At 44.1% G+C, this 26,496-nt stretch overlaps 1 protein-coding gene across 3 annotated transcripts in view; it reads right to left on the bottom strand.

The window, feature by feature from the left end:
* Positions 1 to 9,445: 9,445 nt before the first annotated feature.
* Positions 9,446 to 26,496, bottom strand: part of TSHZ2 (teashirt zinc finger homeobox 2) — a 475,561-nt gene continuing 458,510 nt past the window's right edge. For 2 of the 3 annotated variants that reach the window (XM_043480212.1, XM_043480216.1), the window contains exon 3: positions 9,446 to 17,467. Coding sequence is in view for 1 of the 3 variants with exons in the window: in XM_043480216.1 (XP_043336151.1) it covers positions 17,466 to 17,467 (2 nt within the window). In the remaining 2 variants the exon portion in view is untranslated. The remainder of the gene's footprint in view (positions 17,468 to 26,496) is intronic. The other variant, XR_006271722.1, reaches the window with a different exon arrangement.

Raw genomic sequence — 26,496 nt, 5'->3', positions numbered from 1 at the left:
AGTTCAGTTCAGCTCAGTCGCTCAGTCGTGTCTAACTGTTTGTGACCCCAGGGACTGCAGCACGCCAGGCCTCCCTGTCCATCACCAACTGCTGGAGCTTGCTCAAACTCATGCCCATTGAGTCTGTGATGCCATCCAACCATCTCATCCTCTGTCATCCCCTTCTCCCCCTGCCTTCAATCTTTCCCAGCTTCAGGGTCTTTTCAAATGAGTCAGTTCTTCACATCAGGTGGCTAAAGTATTGGAGTTTCAGCTTCAGCATCAGTCCTTCCAGTGATTTCCTTTAGGGTGGACTGGTTGGATCTCCTTGCAGTCCAAGGGACTCTCAAGAGTCTCCTCTAACACCACAGTTCAAAAGCATCAATTCTTTGGTGCTCAGTTTTCTTCACAATCCAACTCTCACATCCATACATGACCACTGGAAAAACCATAGCCTCGACTAGATGGACCTTTGTTGGCAAAGTAATGCCCAAGCCATCACCTTAAGTACCATCTTTAGCCAAAAACGAAAGAAAGACCTTAGGTGAGGGGGGAAGCCAGTTATGGCACGTTATCACACAAAGCCCAGTCAACAGGGTATAAACTCTCAACTTTAAAGGGCCCGCTGTTTGCCAAGCCTGGTGCGGGAAGCAGGCGTGTGGCTTTCCCGTTACCACAGCTCAGGTCTGAATCCCAGGCCCGCTGTGTTGAGCACAGTGTGGGGTTGCTGGGAGGACTGGGACGTTTCCTCGCATCATGTCTGGCTACCTGGTGGGCATCCGTACATACGACATGTTGAGGTATCAGTGAGGGCTGGTTCACGCACTCACTGGTTCTTTTCGCAAATATTGTCTTGAGCAAGTGTGCTGTGTGAGGCGAGATGGGCTGTCCTAGAACTTGGGGGCATGACGGTGAATCCAGCAGGCTCTGGTCCAGCCCTTGTGGGGTCAGCTGTCTAGTGACAGGGTAACAGGGGCCTGCAAAGGTTTTTGGTAAAAGACCAGATAGCACATATTTTTGGTTTTGGGTGGGGATGGGGGGTCCGTGCCAAGAAAAAATTGAGTTATAACCATGTCACTCCGACTTGAAGGGTATGGACAGCCCTGTGGAATGAACAGGCTCCACAGACGTCTCCGACGTAGCTTCTGAACTTGGCTGTTTTATCATGAGAGTAGCCACATTGTAAGTACACACATGATTGTGGCTGTGTTCCAATAAAACTTTATTAAAAAAAAAAAAACAGGTGAGCAGTGGACTTGTTCCGTGGGCTGCAATCTGCTGGCTGCTGCTAGCGAACGTCCAGGAACACAGACGTTGGAGCCAGTCTGCCTGGCTGAATCTCAGCGATCCCACTTCTTAGCTTGAGCTTAGCTTAGCTTAGCTTAGCTTATCTTGAACCCAATCTTGAGCAATTTACTTTCCCTCTCTGTTTTCAGCTTCTTCCTCTGTAAAATGGGGGTGACAATTGTGCTTACCTCCTAGGGTTGTTTGTTGGGATTACATGAAAGAATATATATAGAGTGCTTAGTACAGCATTTGAAGTGTGGTGCCTGCCATGATAAATGCTAGCTCTTCCTTTTTATATAAGTGAGAAGGTAGGTGTTAATCAATTATGATCATTGATTAGTGATGAGTCAAATTACCACTGTCATAAGTGTTGCTTGACCAGGTCCTGGGGGAGTTCGGCTAACTGGGGACAATCGCTGAGTTATATCCTGAGAAATTCCCCCGGTTTCCTGAGTTGAACACGTACCGTGGCTACTGCATTGAAATGATTTTTTAAATCACTTTTTTGGTTTCTTTTGTACATTGTCATTGTGCTACATTAAGATGTTGCTTTAAAAATGAAAGGAAAAAAAAAAAAGCTCAGCCCTTATAAGTGAGGTCCTGCAGTGTTCCCCTTTCTGATTTATTTCTCTTAGCGTAATATTCCCTAGGCGCGTCCATGTTGCCACAAATGGCAAGGTCTCCCTCTTTTTGAAGGCTGAACAATCTTCTGTTGTCCCTGTAAGCCACATTTTGTGTATCCGTTCACCTGTCAACGGACCTTTGGCTTGCTTCCGGATCTTGGCCATGTGAAGCGAGGCGGCATGAACACCCGGGGACAGAGGTCTTTCTGAGGAGCTGATTTCGTTTCCTCTGGATGTGCACCCCGCGGCGGGACTGCTGGACGGTAAGGCAGCTCTTAGGTTTAATTTTCTGACCAGCCTCCGCACCGTTTTCTATACTGGCTGTACCCTCTCACCGTCCTGCCAAAGCCCGGGTGGCGCTGCTGGTGGAACCCGCCTGCCGACGCAGGAGTCCCGTCGCTGGGTCGGGAAGGGCCCTGGAGGAGCGCACGGCAGCCCACTCCCGCGCTTCTGAGTGCTTCTTTTCGGCCGTGCGCGGCCTCGTGGCTGCGCGGGCTCCCCCTGGTTGCGGCGGGCGGAGAGGCGGTCTAGCGGCGGCGGAGGCTCCTCGCCCAGCGGCTTCCCCTGCCGGCGGCACGAGCTCCAGGCTGCGGGGCTTCAGGACTCCTTGCGGCCCCCGGGCTAGCTGCTCCGAGGCGTGTGGGGTCTGCCCGGAATCCGGGCTCCAGCCCGGGTCTCCTGCTTTGGCAGGCGGGTGCTTTACCCCCGAGCCCCCAGGGAAGCCCCCCCAGTCTCCCTGCCTGGAGAACCCCTGGGCAGAGGAGCCTGGCAGGCGCAGGCCACAGCGTCTCGGTCCGAGGGGACCGAGGCGGCTCAGAGCGCGCCCGCACCCTTTACGCGTGTGTCTCGCCTTTGGCTGCTGCCCTGCGGTCCTTGGTCCTTCTGTTCTTTGTTTCAGCCTTTGTTCTCTTTGCTTTCCAGTTTTGGAGGATTCTCGTAGTACCCTCTAGCTCAGACGTGCTCTCTTCAGCCACATCCAGTCTACTGAAAAGCCCACGGCCCTCCATTTCTGTTACTGGGCTTTTTTTGTTGTTGTTGTCGTCGTCATCTTTTTAAAATCTCTAGCATTATCTTTTTGGTTCTTTGCTAAGATTTTTATCTTTTCGCTTACATTGCCCATGTGTTCTTGTCTACTTCATCCATTAGAGCCCTTAGCATGTTAACTGTAGTTGGTTTAGATTCCACATCTGGTTCTGATGCTAACTCTGTCATTTCAAATTGTATTTTTGCCCTTTGGTATGCCTTAATAGAGCTTCCCCCGTGGCTCAGCGGTAAAGAATCCACCTGCAATGCAGGAGTCACAGGAGACACAGGTTTGATCCCTGGGTCAGGAAGATGCCCTGGAGGAGGAAATGGAAACCCACTCCAGTGTTCTTACATGGAGAAGCCCACGGACAGAGGAGCCTGGCGGGCTACAGCTCATAGGGTCGCAAAGGGTTGGACATAACTGAAGCAGCCTAGCACACACGCACGGGTTTCAACAGCTGGATGGTGCGGGAGAAGACTCCTGAGAGTCCCTCGGACTAGAGGGAGAGCCAACCAGTCCATCCTGAAGGAAATCAAGCCTGAGTGTTCATCGGAAGGTTGGATGCTGAAGCTGAAGCTGCAATGCTTTGACCACCTGATGCAATGAGCCGACACACTGGGAAAAACTCTGATGCTGGGAAAGATTGAGGGCAGGGAGAGAAGGGGGACAGAGGGTGAGATGGTTGGATGGCATCCCAGACTTGGTGGACATCAGTTTGAGCAAACTCTCTGAGATCGTGAAGGACAGGGAAGCCTGGCATGCTGCAGTCCAAGGGGTCGCAGAGTCGGACATGACTTGGTGACTGAACAACAACAAGGATGTACAGGTAAAAGAAACTGCTCTAAATAGCGCTTCAGCAATGCAGAGGCGAGGAGTGGGCGCGGGGAGGTGGTCTGGTCTTTTGATTCAGTCTCGGTTTTTCAGTGAGACTGTGCTTTGGACTGTGAGTGGCGCCAGACTTTCCTGGTTTCTCCCTCCCCGCTTAGGGGAGATAAGAGTCTGGAACAAGTTGCATGGAGTTGGGTGTTTCCCTCCCCCAGATCAATGGAAGCGTGTTTGTTGCTCAGTCATGTCCAACTCTTTGCAACCCCATGGCCTGTAGCCTGCCAGGCTCCGTGGAAATCTGTGGTTTGCCTTTGTTTTTTTCCTCTGGGGCCATATGGACAGCATGTGGAATCTTAGTTCCCCCACCAAGAATTGAACCCAGGCCCCCTGCATTGGGAGCTTGGAGTCTTAACCACTGGACCACCAGGGAAGTCCCTCCCTGTTCTTGCCTGTCTGCCTCTTTGATCTTGGGGGCAGAGCTTTGCCCTCTTGGGGGCAGAGTCCTCCCCTCTCTTCTGGATCTCAGAATTGTTGATTTTTCCGTCTGTTCAAGCTTTTTGCTCATCATTAGGATAGACTGGTGACTGCCAAACTTACTTGCTAAGCCAGGGGCAGCTGCTTTTAAGCACACACATTTTATGACTGTGTATTGTTCTACCACGGAGGTGTAAGGTAGTTTATTTCATCAATCGCCTATTTTAGAACATTTTGGTTCTTCCCAACTTTTCACAATTACAGCAATGAATGATTGGACATTCTTATCAAAGACATCTCAGTGAACATCTTTGGTTATTTTCTGAGGAAGACCCTTCAGAAGAGTAATTAATCAAAGGGCATGCACATTTTAAAGAAAGTGATAAATACGGCTTAATCTTTTTCTAGGAGTTCCTGTCTATTTTAGCATCCAGCAGCAATGAGGGTGGACATTTCTTCCTTGACCCCTCTCCAATAATGGAAATATTATGTTTTATTTTTGTCAGTTTGATAAGCGGGAATGCTTTCTCCCTGTTTTGATATATGTCTCTTTGGTTATTACTGTCACTTGATATTGTCTTAAATGTTTACTAAGCATTTCTTTACATGCATGTTGTCAGTTCATGAGGTTTGCCAAAATTTTTCTATTTGGCTTTTTATCTATTTTTCTTATATATATATATATATATAAATACTACATCATTACTTATGCTAGTCACCATTAATCATGTAGTAATGTAATTTCCTCCTGTGTATGACTTCTCATGATACTTATGGTGAGTTTTCTTTTCCAAATTTTATTTATTTTTGGTCGTGCTGGGTCTTGCCTGCTGCTCGGACTTTCCTCCAGTTGCGGTGAGCAGGGGCTGCTCTCTAGTTGCGATACTCTGGTTTTTCACTGCTGTGGCTTCTCTTGTTTCGGGCTCGATAGTTCTGCACTGGCTTACTTGCTCTGTGGCATGTGGGATCTTTCCAAATCAGGGATTGAACCCGTGTCTTCTGCATTGGCAGGTGAATTTTTCTTTTTTTACCATTGAGTCACAATGGAAGCCCCTTATAGTGTTTTTTTTTTTTTTTTTTGACTCCTGGCATTTTAGTTTCTATGATTCTTTCTTAGTATTTATACCTGGAAATAACTTCCTTGACTGCTATCAGGTAACTGCTGACTTACATTTTCCTCTAGTTGTTTTGTGTTTTCATTTCTAGATTTAATTTTGATTCATCTGAAATATGTATAGAATAAGATATTTAACTTTTTTTCCCCCTGAAAAATTTACCAATCATCTGAGCACTATCTTATTGTTTATTAATGTACTTTTTCTCTACAAATTTAAAATTCTACTTTTATAATATGCTAAATTCTTTAAATGTTTAACATATTCCTGGGCATTATTTTGTTTTACATTGAATTGCTTTACGCTTGTGCCAGTTCAGTATTTAAAAATCTTAACTTTATAGTATATTTTCATACGTAATAGGGATATTTCTTTTCTATATATATACACAGTGCGTGTGTGTGAGTCGCTCAGTCGTGTCTGACTCTTTGCAACCCCATGGACTGTAGCCAGCCAGACTCCTCTGACCATGGGATTTCCCAGGCAAGAATACTGGAGTGGGTTGCCATTTTCTTCTTCTTTGAGTTGCAGGAAGGGGGACCCCTTCCAGGCCCAAGAGTGGGCTGTTGTCTAACACTCAGAAATGAGTTGTCCAAGGAGACACATGTGCTGAGAAAGCAGAAGATTTTATTGGGAAAGGGCGCCCGGGTGGAGAGCGGGAGGGTGAGGGAGCCCAGGAGGACAGCTCTGCCACGTGGCTCGAAGCCTCGGGGTTTATGGTGATGGGATGAGCTTCCGGGTGGTCTCTGACCAGTCACTCTGACTCAGGGTCCTTCCTGGTGGTGCACGCGTCGCTCAGCCAAGGTGGAGGCCAGAGAGGGTTCTGGGAGGTAGTGGGACATGTGGGGTCACCGTGTGACCTTTCCCGAACTCTTCCGGTTGGTGGTGTCTTGTTAGCTCCATGTTCCTCACCAGGACCTCCTGTCGTGAAACAGCTCGTGCAGATGGTTACTATGGTGCCTGGCCAGGGTGGGCGGTTTCAGCAGCGTGCTTCCCCGAACACAGAGAATCTTTTCGACCCAGGGTTCGAATCCACATCTCCTGCATTGGCAGGCTGATTCTTTACCTATGAGCCATCAGGGAAGCCATATATATATATACACACACACATGCATATAAAGATACACTGTTTATCATCTTTGTTTATTTTTTAATTTTGAAAAGTCAATACATACAGTTACTAAAACATTCAATATGACTATAGTGTTTTTAAATGTTCAACTTGTTGAATACTGTTTAAAATTTGTAAGATGCATAATAAATTAGATACATTTGGAGCTTGTTGATGGACCTCTGCTTGTCCTGCCTGACCCTCTCGTGTTAGGAGCTGTGTCTTGGTCTCCTCGGGGCTTGTCTATGTCTAGCTTCTGCACTTGAGCTTCTGAGGTTCCACCTTGAGTGGACAGGCTTTAGAGGAAACACTCTCTTGGGCTCTTAGTTCAGCCCGCTGCTGGGGCAGGCCTCATGCTCTTGACCCCTTCCTCTCTTAGTTCTTCCCTGAGACTACTCCTAGGAACTCAGGTGAACCTCACCAAAGCCCCTGGCTGCTCAGAAAGTTAAGATGGCTCACCAGTGTATTCCTCAAGCTAGTTGGTAGTGGTCTTTGATCTCATGAAATTCTTAAGAGATGCATTGCTGCATTGTGGGCTGGATGGAAGAAGTGTATCTGGGAAGACTCAGACAGTGGGTAGGCAGGGGTGAGGAAGGGAGCCTACCTCTTCCAACCTTTGGGCTGCTTGGAAGTGCTGGGAGTTCAGCCATCTCCCCCTGACCCCCCAACACCCCACAGTAGCTTTCCGCTAATAACTGAGAGGAGGTGGTATATGAATATCCCAGCTCCCTACTCAGTAGGCAAGATACCTGAAGCCTGTCCTGCACCTTCTCCTAGGTGCCCAGGGGGACTGGGCCCCGTCATCCATGGTGGGCATTCTCCTTAAAGCCCCCTTTTGGCATCCTCTCTCTCCCATTTCCCTCCTCCGTCCCCCATTTGTGTTTCTTGGAGTCACCTCCCATTTAAACTATTTGTCCTCATATTGTCATCTCCAGACCTGTTTCCACAGGAAACCAGTCTAAGACAAATGGAAACCTGAGTGTTGGAAGATCCTGAGCAGAAGTCAGAAAACTATAGCCCAAGGGCCAAATCTGGGCCGTTGCTTGTTTTTATCAGTACACAGTCCTGACCATTTGTTCACTACCGTCTATGGCTTCTTTTCACTACAATAGCAGTGGGGTTGTTGGGTTAGAGGCCAGATGGCCCATAGAGCCGAACATATTCACTATCTGATTCTTCAGCGGTCTCCAACTGCTGGGATAAGTACCTTGGTAGCTCTGGTCTTAAGGAGCAAAATGGCATGATCTGATTTACTTTATTAACATTTCACTCCCATAGCTGTGTGGAGAATGGATGTGAGGTGGAGGTGCTCTGGGGCCAGTTCGAAACCTTCCATAACCCGCCTGCCAATGCAGGAGATGTAAGAGACGCAGGTTCAATCCCTGGGTCAGGAAGATCCCCTGGAGAGGAGCATGGCAGCCCACTCCAGTCTTCTTGCCTGGAGAATCCCATGGACAGAGGAGCCTGGTGGGATATGGTCTGTAGGGCTGGAAAGAGTTGGAAAGAGTTGAAGTGACTTAGCAAGCATGGATGTTTAGGAGAGACAGTGAACAGATATGAGCTGTATCTTAAACCTAGGAAACAGCAGGGCTTGTTGATGGATTGGACTGGAGAAAAGGGAGCGGTTAAGGGGTGTGTTCTTGTGTACATTTGGTTCTTCTAATCCTCCTCGGAGAAGTTAACTTTGTCTTTTTTTTGGCCTTGCCGCCAGGCTGGTGGGATCTTCGTTCTCCACCCAAGGATTGAACCTGGGCCCCAGCAGTGGAAGTGCAGAGTACTAGCCAATAGCCAGGCAAGTCTCAGAGATGAGCTTAATCTTGACCCTCACTTCCTTCAGGACTGCTTCCGTGACTTCTCAGGGTGGCTGGGGCCCCTGTGTTCCCACACTCTCTTTACTCTTCCTCCTATAACGTCTGTGCTTCTTTTAACCTCACCTTAGGTCCCAGAGATAACGCAGGACAGAGCCCGTATTTTCAACAGAATTTGGGTCTCGGCCCCATCCTCGTCACCATCACTGCACTGGCCCGTCGGTGGAACCTCCTCACTTAGAGTGGGTGCTCAGCTCGCAGTCACCGAGAGAATGAAGACCCAGAACGTTATGGTTTGGTCCAAATGGCTTCTCCCTGCGGTCTCCAACCTTTTTTGCACTAGGGACTGGTTTTGTGGAAGGCAGTTTTTCCGTGGACTGGGAGAGGGTGAATGGTTTCGGGATGATTCAAGCACATCACACTTACCATGCATGTTTCTGTTATTACATCAGCTCCACCTCGGCTCATAAGGCATTAGGTCCTGGCGGTCAGGGACTCCTTGAGCCCAACCCTCTGCCTTCGCTGCCTCCCCTTCCTGCAGCCTAGCCTGGCCTCTCGTGTTTCTTGGCTCAGACGTGGGACCACGACAGTGAGGTGGAGCTAGCAGGTGCCGCCGTAGCGTCATCATGGACGAGCGTGGGGCTCCTGCAGCCCGGCCACATGGCAGACGAGAGCGGGCTGTGCGGCCATCACTGTTGGTGGGGCTCGGCCTCTGCCTGGGCAGCGTGGGTGGGAAACATGGTCTCATCATCCTGGGACATTAAGGGAAACGGAGGGGAGCAGATAGGGAAACTGCACAGCAGGGCCGTGGCTCCAAGGTGGAAGGGTCTGGGTCTCTCCATCATGTCGGTCCTCTCTGTTGCGTCCTTGAATTTGTGAGACAGCTGCCCACTGCCTCTGCTGAGATTCCATCATAAATTACTCAGGCACAAGCTGACTGGATCTGAGAGTCTGCAAAGGCAGCCTAGGAACTAAGCAAGGCAGCTGGCATTGGTTAAAAAAAAAAAAAAAGATGAAAAAAAGAATCTGCCGGAGACAAGGGGAGATGCTAGAAGTGGGTCAGTGGGTCTGAGCAACAGAGAAGCCCACCAATAATCTCCTGGCGCGGCCTCCCTGAGGGTCAGTGCAGTTCCCCACGCCCTCCTTCCCCTTTCCTCTCTTGCCACCTTAAAAAAACACACATAGGCAGAAATCAATCCATCAAATGTCATTACAGATTTATTAAGCCTGATGTAGAAAGACATTTAACAGTAACATCTTCAGAAAGCATAAAAAGAGCACTTCTATTCAGTCTTGTGCTTTGAAAATCTAAATATATTTTTATCATATAAATAATTCTTTTCATGTTTTAAGTGCATCTGTTTTTTTTTCTTCTTCTTCTCTCCTTTAATTTTCATTTTTCAATTAGCCAAAGCGGAAGTCGTGGTTGACGGAAATGAAGCCATTTGCAAAGCTAATGGTGTTGGGAGGCCTGTCTGAGTTATACTGTATCAGCCCGATTTCCAAAAGGTGGTTCAGTCTGCAGCATTCAAATGAGGGACAGCCTCCAGCAAAATCATAATTGAACACACCCAGGTCTTTAATGTCAGCAGTTGAATTTCCTGATGCAAATTATGGTAAGGTTTCAGATGGGGACAGTCTATTTCCAATAACTCCTGAGTGGGTGTGAAAAAGACTTTTTTTTTTTTTGACACAAAGGAAAGAGTTATCATGCTTAAGAATGTAAATAACACACATATAGAAACCTTTTTGATGGAAATGAGGGGCTCCGTATAAACGTTGGTGAGGGGGTTGTTATTTTTTCACAATAGGTAAAAGAAGTAGTATCTATTATTTAGGGCTTTAATTACAGTTCTCAAAGTGGAATGATTTTTCCTTTAAAAAAAACTCTTTAGAGGTAAAAAATAATGGCTTTTTTGATATAATTTTCACCTCCACCATCAGAAGTTATTTCTAGTGGTAAAATTGTACTTTTTTTTAAAAAACCCTTCTCCTTTGAGAGATTATTTCATAGCTGCAGCATCAGACACACACATCTCGAGTGTGCCCAAACCAAGTCATTTTTATGCAGCCAGGGGCTGCTCCAGGGGTTTCTTCTGGCCTGATCTAAGTTATATGGAATGGCAAGACCAAATTGTTTAGAATTAAGAGGAAGGACAGGAGGCTGGCACCCGGGGACAAAAGGAGGAGCACCTTTTCTGAAAATCCCTGTGTTTTGTTTTTTTTTTTTCCAAGCTGAAAAGCCGTCATTTCCGGGGGGACGGTGTGTCTTTAGGCAATGACAATGCAGCTGAGCCTTTGGAAAATTGCAAATAGTGACTGCATTGAGCGCTAGTATTCGGGATGATCAGGAGCAAAGGGAAGCGTGGTCAGCCAGGGAAAGAACTTTCCAGATCCCAGAGATGGAGGCTCGAATGCCTCTCTGTGATGAATCTGTTTGGCCACAGGGTGGTATAATTTTCCTAGCAGAAAAAAAATTTTTTTTCATTGCAAGGACAATTTATAATCATCAAAAACAAGTGAAACATGGTTTTGATTAAAACAGCCTGTTGGCTCAATAATTTCTGTAATTTTAAAAACATCCTTAATGCAGAAGAAGAACACGCCGATGTCAGGAATGGCCTGGGGCCCCATTACAACAGCAACCGAATAAATAAGGAAAAGAATTGCGAGGTCATAAAAACAAAATTAAGCTAATGTTTCAAATTTTGACAATTATGAATTCTTCCTCTAAGAAGACATTAAAAAAATGTTCAGGCACTATTAGATAAAATACAAAGAGGATAATTCTTACATGGATGAGTTTGCAGTTTTCCCAAGGGGTAAAGCATGCCTTTAAAGGAAAACCCTGAATTAGGACATTGATTCCTCCTTAAATCCAGCAATTGGATGGACTCATGCAGACAGACAAACTTGGTTCTTAATCGTTTCTTTGTAAACTCAGATCTAATTCTTTCGTAAGCTATTGAAAGAGAATGATCAGGAAAAAAAATTACAAGCATAATTTTTTTTTTTCTATACAAAAGAATCCCCATTGTGGGCCAGTTTGGTAGGAAACAGAAACAAGCAAATATAACAAAATCTGTGTTCATACATGGCGATATAGTTAGTATATACAAATATGTACAGTATAAAAATGTACGGAAGGCTGCTGTTCTCAGCCATCCAAGCTGCATTTTACGCAAGGAAAACAGCCTGGATTTTCCTCCTAGTATACAGGCAAATGTAGTATATACAGCATGCAGGTTATAGAAAATTAGCGCGCTTGCATGGGAACATTCTACAGGTACGCTTGCAGTCATTTTTCTTTGAAAATGACGAGTCTGCTTTCCTAATATAAAAACGTGTTTGCCTTTCTTCACGGGCAAACACTTTCCTTCAGAGCAAGGTTGAATTCTCCCAACTCACTATGCCCTACCTCCCCTACTGCCAATTCCAAAAGAAAAAAAAAATGTCTAGAAGTAACATGAGGGGGTAAATATATAACACAAACATGGTTGATGCCAAATTTCTTAAAAACCTACACATGCTCTGCAGAGTAAGAACTGGTTGACCAGTACGAAGGTTGTGTATAACCAACTACCCTCTTGATTTTTAAGGTGTTTGGAAGTTTCTGATTTACGCCGATGGTGCCTGGCTATTAGGAGTCAAAGTCAGAAGGGATTAAAAAGATACCAGTGTATCAGAGACCAAAAAGTAGATTGTATCCCCAGATATTATGACATTTAAGAACCCTGAGCCAAACAAGAATGGTTGCGTATGTCAGCTTTTTCTGACTTGCGTGCACATTCTAGCATCTGATGTATTATAAGCCAAAACATTATACTACAAAGCTGGAATATTTCTGTTGCGTTGATCTCCATGCAGAATGAAAATAGTTTTTACATCTTCCCCGCAGATTGGTTGAGCCTAGTGTATTTAAAACAAAATATACATACACATTTATAATTCCTGAATGTTATCTGGGTCATTTAGAAAGTGAATACATTGCTGTACAAAGTCTTCATATTTGAGATATAATTGTATGATTGCTCAAGTTCTGTAAATATAAGCCTTTGCCTGGGGACTGAGATCCAAATGTAGGTTTCAGGTCCAAGATAATTTAGTAAATGCATTGAAATTCATTTTCTGGAGGGGTTGAAGGGAGTGGTAGGGTTTTCTATTTAGAAAAAATTTTTTTCAAGTAATGCATTTGTTAGAATTTTTCAACTTCTCCTGGGGTTCTCACAGAAGGGTTACTATTTGTACTTCCAAAAGCAGTCTTAAGCAAATAAACATTGTAGAAGGGCTGTGAGTATTTAATTTTTTTTTTAATCAGGTTGCTTTTTTTAAAAGGCCTTAATGATCATCATATGGCTATTGGTAAAATTATTTGTACGCTGAGAGGTGTCAGATCAGGGTGCCTTTACTTGCAGGAGCCATTTTACTTGGAATATATTTTTCCAATGGAAATGGACAAAGTTCTGTTGCAGAAATAACGTTCCACCTGGTACTAGCATTTTAAAACAGTCCTCTTCTAATCCATAAAACATTTCTAGTTTTCCCTGAAGCTTTGGGCTGCCTTGCGCATGAATAATTTTGGAGAAACACCCACGCCTGTTAGCCCATTGTTCGTGAAGTATTGGAAGAAGATTAACTAGAGCCTGGAAATTGTGTATCTGCGTCTGCTTCTGAATCTGTCACAGGAAACCAAAGGAGATAAGTGGCTTTTACTTTGGATGAAGAGGTAAAATTCCCCCATAGAAATTCTAAAGATGATTCACAAGTTTCAAAATGTTTAATGCTTCCCTACAATGGAAACATGTCTCTCTGTCTGTGGGGATGGAGATATGGGTCTCTTTCTCCTGCTCAATCTTTGTCTAAAAGTGTTTTGTGGATATTCTGAGAAAGTGCCACATATAGGAAGGGAGAAAATGAAATTAGCATTTTAACATCTCACAGGGGAAAAAAATAAACGGAAAGTTCACTTGTGATTTTTTTTTTTTGCCGAATGCATGTTCAAAATAGATACCACTTTTTTGTTCTTTAGAATTACATGTGTATATTTGTGTGTTTAAAGCCTTCAGTATATTTCCTTATTATTATTATTTTAGCATTCATCAGCACTCTTCGATTCTTACTGCAGAGAATAGAAGATAATGTGAAAGTGACATTTTTTGTTTTTTTTTTTTAACAAAAAATATTTAACAAACTTAAAAAATGAAACCCAGTGAAAAATATTTGAAAGCAGTCACATAACCTAGGGAATGACAGATGGGAAAGACACAGAATGCAAGCACCTTTTAAGGCCTTGTAATCTTTGGATTTACTGTGAAAAGTTTCAGAAAATTGTAGTCTTACTGTGGCACTGTCCATAGGCCCTGGAAAATTACAGTGAAAGTAAAATATATTCATGAATACACACACACAGGAACACGCACACTCACACACACCTCCTCACTGTTTAGTCAGTTATCTAAATGCTTCCCCCAAATGTCATTTCATTTGTTTGTTTTCAGCATTTCCACTCAGTTCAGTGGCTTGTGTCTGTGACATTAATTATGAAAGACTCCAACAACCGAGCAGGCACATTTTGGGGGTGAGGTTTAAGAAATCTATTTATGACCTTAAATTCTGTGGGGACTGTCTAGACTATTCAATTTATTCTATGATTATGGTCTGCTTTTAGGCCATGACCTATTTTTAAACTATTTCCTCTCTGTATACTTCTCAGAAGGCGAATTTCCTATTCGGAAAGATTATTATTTGGGAAAACAGGTATAAGATGCAAATCGCATGAGGGGAGTTGGACCCTAATTCAGCTCCTCATCCAGGCGTCTGGTGTGAACCGCCTTTAGGTGTTGCCGTAAACACCCGAGGACCAGAACATTGTGTGAGTTGTTCACCTGTATCCCTTAGCACCTAGGAGAGTGTGTGAATACAATAAATGCCTGATAACATCATTAAAAATTTTTTTGGCTGCACCATCCGGCATACAAGTTCTTAATTCCCTGACTAGGGATCAAACCCGCGTTGGGAGCACAGAGTCTTAACTCCTGGACTGTCAGGGAAGTCCCCGCAGACGCCCGCTAATATTTGTTAGTCAATTTGCTGAATAAATTGCGTTTCCTCTTCTGTCTCATGCTCCCGGTGTCTTGTCACATGCTGTACATTTGGTGAATTTGTTGAACTACAAAATGGGGCCAAATGCCTAAATCTGAAGCAGTCATATATGATTTTTTCAATAGACATTTCAGCTTGCAGCCTGTGGGTGGTCTTAGCTAGAAGGAGGGAAGGGACGGAAAAGCAGTCTCCTGCCTTCACTGAGGGTTGGGGGCAGAATGGAGATCCCTGGGTGTCGTTTGCATGATACTTGCACGTCATTTTCCTGTCCATCTAATGTTCCAGTTCATCAGCACTTCCTTTATTTACAGAGAGAGGAAGAGAATGGTATGAAAGCAGATAAAAACACTCTCCTGAGTCCCTGTTGTTTTTTCCCTCCAGGAGGAAGTTTCTAGAAGCTTTCCAGGGCTTGCCAAGTGAAGACAGGTCTGGTCTCTGGGAATATACTGAGTTCTGTGTGCATTTCACAGAAAGAGCCCAGATCTTGTTTCCTAAGGAGAGCATTGGCAGCTGTCCCTCTGCTGTGACATTTATGGTTACCAAGCAACGACTCATGAGTCTTACCAAATTTATAAATATTTTTGTCTCTTGCCTCCCACCCACCCCTCCACAGAAATTGCGCTAACAAAACTGTATAGATGATGTGTTGAAGCAGATGATTTATTTCTTTCTTAGAAGGGAAACAATTTCCATGGAGTTGAGAATCGCATTGTTTTCCCCAAGTTGGAGAAAGAGCTCAAGAATCTGCTTTGGGACGGTTTAGACAGAATCTGAATTATATCAGTTTATCTAATAACCCTGGGTTGGAGCAGGCAATTTTTAACAGCTTCACGAACCCCAGTGCTAATGCATTGATTTCCCTTTAATAGAATTTCGTTGTCGAAGGACAGTGCTCAGTAGAGTCCACCCTTCAATCTTAAGCCATCCGAAGACTGTTCCTTTCCAGTTGAGCGCCATTCATTTCTGGTTGAATAGGTTAAGCAAAGACAGACCTCGCTGTTCTCAATTCACTTTATGATCCTCCCATCATAAAAAATAATATCGGCACCTTGCTTTTCATGTCAGAACTGCATTTGAGCCGCTCTTCCCTATGCCCATGAGTAAATCCCGTAAAAGCCGCCCCGTTGTACTGTTGCTATTTTTCCTTGTGGGTGATTGATTGATGGATGAGTGCTGACACTTCAATGAAGCTATTTCGACTGCCATCTCAATCCGATGATGTGAGGGGTATATTTTCTGTCCATGCCTCATTACTTCAGAATGACATTCCTGGAACTTCATTTACTTTTTCCCTCCTTCCCCGAAGCGCCATATTTTTTCCCATCTAGGTTATGCATGCCATAAAAAAAGCAATTTGCTATTATATGTGGCATAAGGGCAACACTTTCTCTAGGAGGTAAATAAGAAGTTTTTTTTTTTTTTTAAATCCCAATGTTGAATTTAGGGATCATGTCAAAATTCCCAAAACAATTCCAACAGGCAAGCTCCACGAGAAATGGTACAGAGGATATATCTGGAGATACTTGGCTTCATTATGTTGTTGTTAAGATTTGACAGAGATTACCTTGGTAATTAAAGCAACAACAAAAGTGACTCTTTTGTTTCAGAATCATCTAGTTCCTAGTGTTGTGCCTAGAATAGTTTAAATATTTCACCTATAGCTGAGTAGCAGTTTACAACACAATCTAGACTTATTTGTCCTTTGAGAATCAGGAAATTCATTGTTTAAATGCAATAACAGATTTATCTATTATAGGTTGCTTTCAGTTGTATCAAAAAATGCACAACTAAACAGATCTATCTCTGCATTTCCAAACAGTGCACTAGATATACAAAGGTTTTAATAGTAAAGCATGCTCTTAGCTTTTCCAAGTTGACTTAGGACCTGATTTTAATCTGTGTAATACAGTATTCCCGTTAATAATAACGTATAATTAAGACATCCGTTAAAAATCCATAACGTTAATTTAATGGAGAAAATCTAATACAGTTCTATTGGAATTTTTACGTTAAATTAACTTTAACGGGCTTTTAATGGATGTCTTAATTAGATCTCATTATTAACGGGAATATTCCACAAATTAAAATTGGGCCCTCAAAGTTTTAATGAAAAAAGTTGCAGGAACACATTTAAGATGGACACCCTATTTCATGCTTTCTGTTGCTTCTACAGCTAAGCTGTGTTTCCAAGCCCATAAACAACAGATCCTGGAGAAAGAAATTACCACAAAAGGCTGCTGCTGAACTTTCTACCCTGCAGTGATCTCATCTTCTTATTTTTTTCTGATTCTACATCTCCCCAATTCCCCCAATTGTCCCAATTTGCAGGTCTAATATGAAGTGGTGCATGCGCAAAACTATGTATTTTTTAACCAATAAAGATAATGATAATAAAGATGCGCACTACGGCATGGGAAAAAGTCACTGGCAGCAACACGGTTAAGCCTGACTATGTGAGCAACTTTCCCAGAAGATGAACATTGTTCAGAGGTTTTCTTGGCTCAAACTCTGGTTTAACTTAATAATTCTTCCACTTTGTGGTGATTAATGGCTCCCAAGTGCAAGGGCAGGACTGGGCAATCCAGGTGCAACTGTAATTGTTGCACTGAACAGAAACATTTCCTTTAGACAAACGTTCCCAGAGGGGTTATAAATAGGAAATGGACATTACCATGGCAAGTAGGCTTCCAAGCGTCTACGTGGAGGGCGGCCCACTTGGACACTAGACTCCGAGGACTTGCCCTCCCCCGCCCTCTCCTGCCGAGCGGTACAAGCTGACAGAACAAGAAGCCAGTGTTCTCAGGCCTCCTTCTCCTTCAGCGGCACTTTGTTTTCTCATGGCAGCGGAAAGGGGGCCATGGAGACGAGGCAGCCCCGTTGCAGTCTATCAATGAAAATCTAATATTGTCCATAAGCAGAGAAGTGGAAATCAATACTTCATTACCAAATTGTTAGTGCGGATGAAGAGAAATGGCCGGGGTGATTTTTTTCTTTTTTGGCAGTCTTCTTAGAGCAGGGTGTCGAGAGGAATCACTGTCAGGAGAGCGGGCAGGTGCAGGGCTAGGGCCCGGTGTGAAGGGAATCCAGGCTGGAGAGTTGGAACTAAGGCATTTGTCCTGTAATGGGAACCAGACAACAGAAAAGATACATTATTTTCTGAGGAGCAGCCTGGGTAGTCAAATCGCTCACCTCTTTCATTGGTATTAATGTTCTGCATAGCGTCTTAGTTAAGTCTAGTATAACATGATCAGTGAATGAGACATAGAAAGGAAGAGCTAACTTAGGGGAAAAAATTTTTTTAAAAATGATGTATGGAAGACATATTTGAACACCTCTGTTTGCAGCAGCATTCTTCATCATAGCCAAAAGGGGGAAGCATCCCAAATGTCCATCATAGGATGAATGGATAAGCAAAATGGTACAACCACACAATGGAATATTATTCAGCCTTCAAAAGGAAGGAAATTCTGGCACATTCTCCAATATGGATAAGTCTTGAAGACATTATGCCAAGTGAAAATAAATCAGTCATAAAATGATAAAATACTTCACTTGTGTAAGGTACCTAGAAAAGTCAAACTCAAAGAAACTTAAAGCAGAATCGTGGCTGTCAGGCGCAACCTTTGCAAGAGGGGAAAGTCCTGGAGATGGATGATGGTGACGATTGCATAACAACGTGAATGGAATGTACTCAAAGTCACTAAACTTCACTCTTAAAAATTGTTAAGATGGTAAATGTTATGTTGTTTTTTTTTTTTACCACAATTAAAAGTAAAAAAATATATATGGTTTTTCTATTGTGAAGCATTTTAAAAAATTAAACAATTAGCCTGTGGCCTCACCATCAGGATAGAGCTCCTATTGACTTTCTGCAGTACCGCCTGTAGTGTCTCCTCTCCCCACACACTTTTGTTAGGTTTACATGGTTGCCAGTGCCCACTGTGTAATGTTTTCCTCTCTATCCTTTCACTAGGAAACATCACTGTGAACAGTGGGATGAATTCTGTCACCTATATCATCAAAGTTTACTAAACCATTCTTGTGATGTTGGACATTTAATTTGCTCCGTTTTATTCAATAATATTAACTGTGATGAACATCTTTGTGTTTAAAACCATTCAATATGTTCAGATACCTTAATAGACTTAAGTTTCCGAGTCAAAAGACAGCCACATTTTTCGTGGTGGGAAAGTGCTTTAAAGTACTTAATGGGCTGATTTTTTTTCCAGATATGTGCTATTTGGTTGGCTGTAGGAGTGCATATAATTTCCATCAATTCAATCTGGGCAGCATTCCTTGGTTACACGTTATTTAGTGGTTGTGCTCATTTTAATGATTAGGAAAAAAACACCGAGGACCTATATTTAATTTGTCTTTTGGAAAAGGAAAATATCCAAGTTTGTAGTAGAACAACAAAGACAAGTTGAAAATTGAATGGCATTTGATGTGTGCAGGGAAACTGAGTGAGAAATAATCATAATAGACTTTATAAAAGATTCCTCGGTAAGAAATCATAGGACTGCAATACTAGCGACCAGTATCATGTACCTACCAGATGCCAGATGCTACATCCACTACCACTAACCCTTCAAACAACTTTGTTTTAAAAATGAGAGAGGAAAAGCCTCAAAGAGGTTAGTGACTTGTCTGAAGTCCCACAACTAATAAAAAGTAGTGGGCGGCTTTAAACGGAGGCAGTCCCACTCAGAAGCTTCCATGCTCACTCAGGCACCACTGTCAGGGGAAGGAATCATTTCCCTCTGTCACTGTTTGCATTGCAGATATGAAGGGTCCCAGCAGTCTTTGGTCTGGAACCCACCCGCTCCCTGGCAGGTCTGGAAACGTGAAGGAGGATGGTCACATGGTTGGAGGAGGAGAGATGAGTCAAAGAAAAAGAAAGTAGAGGCTAGAAACTGCAACGGCATGGGGCTTCCCAGGCGGTGCTAGTGGTGAAGAATCCGCCTGCCAATGCAGGAGACACAAGAGACGAAGCTTCAATCCCTGGGTCAGGAAGATCCCTTGGAGTAGGAAGTGGCAGCCCACTCCAGTAGTCTTGCCTGGAAAATTCCATGGACAGAGGAGCCTGAGTCCGTGGGGTCTCAAAGAGTCAAACACGACTGAGTTCCTGGGGACACCACGCGCTCTACAGTAGGTACGGTAAGGAGAAGGCAGGGGGAGAAAGAGGAAAAGAGAAGAAGGAAAAAGAAGAGTTAAACCTGGCTTTCCTAAAGAGGGAACGCCTTACATCGTAGACAGGACATCTGGGCGAGGAGGAGGTTTCACACACAGTCTGTCTGTGGTCCGTGGTTTCTCCTCCCTGACCTTGATGGTGATGTGATACCAGTCTTAGAGAACCTTATTTCAACTATCACTTCCTTGAAGCAGCTCCAGATTTGATCAACCCCCAAACTTCTCTGGTTGGATTTCTCTTAGGTCAAAATTTGTTCTGGGAAGGGGAGCAGGGAGAAAGGAAGAAAAAAAAAAAGATTTTTTTACAGTCGCCTTCTTGGGAATTCACAGTACACATTATCGTATGAAAGGCTCTGAGAAGTCCTGCAATTAAAGCCCAACCCAATCCAACATAATATACCTTTCTTTAACCTGGGGCTTCCCATGTTCGTCTGATAACCCTTCCCTTCCCTGTAAAACAGTCATAAGTGTACGTGAGTGTCCTTTTCTGGAAAACACTTTCATGACAGACGCTTGTGTGGAAACAAATGAAGATGTTTGGTTTCTAAGATCTCAGTCCTGACCTCATTATTGACTTTCTGTAACTCTTTACTCAGGTTTCTTGACTTCGGGGGCCTCAGCATGAAAGGATCCTGCCGTCACGATAACTTGACATTTTTCTGCATGTCTAGTCTATGCTACCCCTCCGAGATCCATGCCTTACGTCGTGTCAACTTCATGATGCTGCAATGCAGGAGATACTAATGTCTACGCTTTCCAGCCTAGGAAACGGGGATTTAGAGAGGTGAAACCGCTGACCTGCAGCTACCTGGTTGGTAGTAGGAGAAAGGGTATCCAGATTCCGATTTTTCTGGTCTCTTAAACCCTGCCTCTTATCTTGCCTGTGATCGGTTGGTAATGTCTTAAAATGTGAAACACTAGCGTTATTAATAATTTACAGCCATTTCCCCAAGAGTGTCTGTACAGTTATTCAGTTAAATTCCAGATATGAGTGTCTTCTATTAAAACCTGACTATGATGCTATTTCTATCTGAGAGATCTCATATCCCACCACAATTGATGGAAGAGGTGAATTCTTTCAGGAGGTCAGTTTTTTATACTATAAGAGAATGACAAAAAGGAGGCCTGAATCGTGGGCCGCTTTGGAACAAGATAATCTTTTTCTTTTAAAAAGAATTTCCTATCTTAAAAGAAGAGAAGCCTCTTTTTCCCTCTAGGTCTAAAGATGAGACCTGGCAGAAAATTAAAACTAGAAAACGAAGAGAAAGGGGATGAGAATGTGTGTTGTTACTTTTTTTTGCTGTTCAGAAAAGATTGTGTAGAATGAGTGAAGAACAAAGAAGCACATACTCTCGGTTGCCTTTCAAAGGATGCTTGTGTGCTAAGTCGACTCAGTTGTGTCTGGCTCTTTGCGACCCCATGGACTGTAGCCCACCACGCTCCTTTGCCCATGGAGTTCTCCGGGCAAGAACCCTGGAGTGGGTTGCCATTTCCTCCTCCCTTTCAAATGGTAGTTGAGGCCAAGTTTTGCTGCTGCATGAGTTTTTTGCCTTAATATGTTCAGCTAATACTATAAAAATAAACCATAAATAAATAAAAATTGTAATTACGTATCGAAAAATTCATTGGCAGTGTTCATTAAGCAGAGTTTGTGAGGGAGAGCCAGGCGAAAAGATGCAATTATTTTTGTATTAATACAGAGCCATCAACAGATGTGTAGAATCACATACACTGTACTGTAATTTGGCCACGCTGGAATCCTGCCCCCCCCCCAAGCAAGGCACTCTGGCTGGCTCTCCTTCTCTCTGCGCCCTTGCTGGGGGCCTCCTGCCTTCTTTTTTCTCTACTCTGGACTGTGCTTAGTCGATCAGTCGCGTCCAACTGCAGCCCACCAGGCTCCTCTGTCCATGGGGATTCTCCAGACAGGAACACTGGAGTGGGTTGCCATGGCCTCCTCCAGGGGATCTTCCCGACCCGGGGACTGCACCCAGGTCTGCCGCCTTGCAGGCGGATGCTTTCCCATCAGAGCCTCCAGGGAAGCCCCCTGTCCTCAGAGCTGCATTCTTGTCCGAAAAGGGTGTTTGGGGACGGCTGCCCTCATGGGGGCGCCACTAGCGCCTCGCGGTTCGGGACCAAGAACGCCAGACATCTTGCAGTGGGTGGGACAGAGTCTCCCAAGGGAGTAGTGACCTTCGTCTTCACCACTTTTGAAGCCTCTGTAGGCTGGCATCGCTGCTCTTTGCTACTGCTTACGCTCGGGGCCAGATAGTTCCTTGTAGGGCGACTGTCCTGGGCATGGTAGGCCTTTTAGCAGCATCGCTGGCCCCTACCCACCAGGTTTCAGTCTCATTCCCACTCACTCCCCAGATACCTCTAGACTTTGCCAAATGTCCCTTTGGAGGGGGACAACATCATCACTGATTCAGAACGTCTGACCCGTGGAAAACAATTCTATCCTTTGAGCTTAGAACCTCAAGCCATTGCACCACTGGCGTCTGGACGTCTCTGCGTGAATAACTCACAGGTGCCCGAAAGGTCCCTTTGTCCCACCGCGGTCGCGTTTCCTCTCCCACTTCTCTCTTCGTGGGAAATGGGACCTCAGACTGCTCAGCTGTTCCTGCGGGAAAGCGGGGTCGTCCTTGGCACCTCGTCATAACCTCCCTCGCCAAAGTCGGTGCCCGTCTTCACCCCGCGGCCCCCTCACTGGCTTCTTCTGTCCACTGTGTCCCGTGGCTCATCTCCCACGAGCAGGTACAGCGAGCTTGTGAAAACTGGCAGTAGATGAGGTGGTCCCTCCCCGATCCTCCCAGCTCGCGGGCCTTCCTGTCCTCTGCGCACGCAGGAAAAAGGCCCCGTTTGTCTAAGACTTCCGGCCTGATCTGTCCTGCCATCTCTCCAGCCTCACCTGGGTCTGTACGCCTTAGCGGTGTCCCGAGAGCACTGGCCTTTCATTTGTCAGTAATTTCATTGTCTGTGTGTTTATTTTCGGCTGTGCTGGTCCTCGTTGCTGCGTGGGCTTTCTCCAGCTGCGGCCAGCGGGGCCGCCCTCTTGCTCTGAGCCTTGCGGGCACGGGCTCTGACTGCGGTGTCTTTCCCGCCGGGGATCCGGGCTCCAGGGCGCTCGCTCGGCTTCAGCGGCTGCGGGACGTGGGCTCAGCAGCTGTGTCCGGGCTCTGCAGCGCGATGCGGGAGCTTGCTTGCTCCGAGGCCTGTGGGATCTTCCCGGATCAGGGATGGAATCTGTGTCTCCTGAATTGGCAGGCGGATTCTTTAGCTCTGAATCACCAGGGAAGCCGCAACTCTGGCCTTCTGACGGTGTATGAAACGGACCTTCCTGTCTTTCCGCACGTCCTTCCTTCCACCGAGAATGCTGTCTTCTTATTCTTTGTTTGGCTAGCACCTTCTCATCCTTGAAGTCTTCGTTTAAATGTCATTTCCTCAGAGAAGTTTCCTCCTCCCCACTGAACTTGGTGCGGTTTCTTTGTTATAATATTGTACCTTTTATGTTGTCCTTCTGGGACCATGTCGACTACTGACATCATCATATATGTAAATTTTAGTTTGCATATATGTGTCCACCTCCCACTCTGCCTTATAAACCCTAGGAAGGTGGGGGCTGTGTGCATTGCATACGTCGGTGTCTCAAGCATGTTACCCGATGTCTGGCACATGGTAAGTACTTGATAATATTTGTTGAGTGAATGAATTTTGAGAGGTAATAATTTGAAGTCTTATCTCTTCAAACACGAAAAAGAAATTTTAAAATATTTATACTAAAACAATACAAAAGAAAAAAATACAGATATACGTGGAACCCTTCTTCTCGAATTCTATGAAAGGGACCATGTAAAGAAAAAAAAGAGAACCGACTTAAAAATTAGTTTTTAAGAAAACATAAATGGACATCAAGAGGATTTGCCACCTCTTTGGTGCTTTCAATGTCAAAGAATAACTTATTCTGCCATTTTAAAGCAGTTTGTGTGTGTGCTTAGTTGCTTAGCTGTGTCTGACTCTTTGGGACCCTGTGGACTGTAGCTCAACAGGCTCCTTTGTCCACGGGATTTTCCAGGCAAAAATACTGGAGTGGCTTGCAATTTCTTTCTCTACGGGGTCTTCCTGGCCCAGGGATCAAACCCTTGTCTCTTGGGTCTCCTGCATTGCAGGCAAATTCTTTTACCATTGCACCACCTGGGAAGCCCCATTTTGAAGCAATTTACGTTTTTCAAAGCACAGTCATATATATATATTCTCCGCTGAAATATATAGGCTAAATATTAGTAGCCACAAAGATAAAGAGTTTAAATAATTTGCTCCCATGGGGATTAAATGATGGGGTTAGGACACCTGACTCCTAACTCAGGGCTTCTTGAAACTATTTGGTTGAAAATGAAAAAGAAGAGACTGAGATATAAATGCTGAAGATATGTGAAATGTTTTATTAAAAAACACTGACAAGGAGGCCAGGTAGAAATGGAGACAAGTGATTTTAACTGTGTAATCCAGGGAGAAATCTGCAGTTAATATGTTTTTTTCAAATTGATTTTACAATTTGAAAATCCAAATTGGCTTACCTACATTGATGAATTTCATCATTAGTGCTTCACCTAATTTTTCCTAAGAGAAAACTGTGCACAGAAACCCTTAAACTTTGGTGGACCAATTTCAAGACTTTGAATGAATAAAATAATTGCTCAAATGTATTGAACACATTTTATACACAGCTTCATGTGAGTAGGTGGGTAATATTTTAAAAATACCATCTTGATGTGGTCTTGCCTTTAATTAATTTCTTTGTTCCATGCAGTTTTCCAGCCATGGGAAACAGATACCCAGAGTGGTTGCTGGGAAAGGGAGGTCACAAAAGAAACTAGAGATACAAGGAAGTGTCTGAGTTTCTGAATGGTGAGAATGACTTTCTATGTTATTTAGTCATCAGTTGTGTCTGGCCCTTTTTCGACCCCATGAACTGTACCTCGCCAGGCTCCGTGGTCCATGGGATTTCCCAGGCAAGGGAAATCTGGAGTGGTTGCCATTTCCTTCTCCAGGGACCTTCCCGACCCAGGGGTTGAACCCACGTTCTCCCCCATCTCTCTTATTGGCAGGCAGATTCTTTACTGCTGAGTTGGTTGTGACTGTTAATTTTAGGCCCACCACTTATGTATTATTTTCATTAACTATTTTAATTACCCAGTGGGGTATCCAGTATTACAGAGGAAAAAGACTGGTTTAAATCATCACCGTCACTTTTGCAAGGTGACATGGTAATCAGTGGAATTGGCTATTCCAGTATTCAATAGAAATATGTATGTTTTGTATCTCAGAGCCTTTATTTTTAACCAAGAAACTAACCATTCCTGATGTTGACTCTGTGCCCATGAGACAACACTTTTTGAAAAAATTTGTTTGTTTAAGGGGCTTGATTAGATCCTTGAAGAAGAGGAGGCAATACTATTATTGATCATGATACTATTACTGATCATGGTAGTCTCCTCCGTGGGACATCTAAACTCAGACAACATGCAGGTCATAGTCGACACACTAGAAAATCCCACCTTTTGAACTTCCTCTTTTAAAGCACAACTTGTGATAAATCAACCGTGTGTCTAGAATGCATGATGTATGCTTCATGACACAAACCTGGCTGTCAACTGTCCATAGCCTTAAAGCTGGGGGAGACATTTCCATACCTTTTTTTTTTTTTTTTAAATCAGTGCCAGAGCAAACATCTAAGTCGACCGACCTCTATCCTGTACCACCAACCTCCAGTGTCTAATGGAATGGGAAAATTAGAAATAATTTTTAAAAACAAGTTCCCTTTTGGTCTACTTAATGGGCAGCCCTTGGAATGGTTTGAAATATCCTCACCATGGTGTGCAAGATGGCTGTTAAGGAAATTGGCAGAAACAAGGTGACATCTAGGAGACCAACAACAGCAGAGACGTCAGGCGAGAGGATGCGGGGCCCTCCGGGGTGGCGGGGGCCCTGTCACCGGGCGTCATCTGGCCCTTGGCTGTGTGTCAGCTTGGAAGATTTCCATGGCAGCAGAAAAGCTTTTCCTTAAAGCACACACCTCAACTTCAGGCTACCCAAGTAGTTAAGAAGCGGAAATGAAAGAAATGGCATGAGGGTTTGCCCTCTGAAAATCTCTTGACAACTAATGATGGGATTATGAAGTCTTAACTGCCGTACAGTTATCCCTAATTATAACCAAAGGTATGTCAGTCTAAATAAAAATGATAAGGCAGAGAGAGGCGGGCTCCTCTCCCTCCCCCCAACATGCTTTTTAACATGAATTTCTTCACAGTATGATGCTTTGACAAAGCTTGGATTGAATAATTATTAAAAAGAGATGGAGCCCAGTGTTAAGCAAAACACATTTTTTGCAGAAAGGAATGGTTGAATTTTTTTTTTTAACAGAAAGAAATGGTTTCAGTTTTAAATATTTGGTTCATTATGAGATGACTGGATGGCAGCACCAACTGAATGGACATGAGTCTAAGCAAACTCCAAAAGATAGTGAAGGACAGGAAAGCCTGGTGTGCTATAGTCCATGGGGTCACAAAAAGTCAGACACAACTTAGTGACTGAACAACAATAACAAAACTATGGGAACCTCCTATTATCTTTTTTGCACTCTATCACAAAATCATGTAAGGAATTTATTCTAGACAGTAGGTATCAGGAAAGGTGTGGCTTATTCTTAAATCCTGGTATAAATTTTATTTATGGAAAAGGCCAATCTCAGAGTGGATCAAGCTTTCATTTTTGCTTTCACTGCTAGGGAGCTCAGAGTCAGTTTTGTGGCCCAACCAACCATTTGGACAACCTCTGAAGGGACCAGTCTATATCCATTAACTTCTCTTCATAATGTCTCTCCATTTTCCTTTGCCATTTTTGTTAATTGTTTGACATTTCCATTTATTACTTGGGTGACATTAGGGGAAATGACTTTTTT

This window comes from Cervus canadensis, chromosome 10, assembly GCF_019320065.1.
Source record: "Cervus canadensis isolate Bull #8, Minnesota chromosome 10, ASM1932006v1, whole genome shotgun sequence".
Classification (NCBI taxonomy): domain Eukaryota; kingdom Metazoa; phylum Chordata; class Mammalia; order Artiodactyla; family Cervidae; genus Cervus; species Cervus canadensis.
This window is presented reverse-complemented; position numbering and strand designations above follow the sequence as displayed.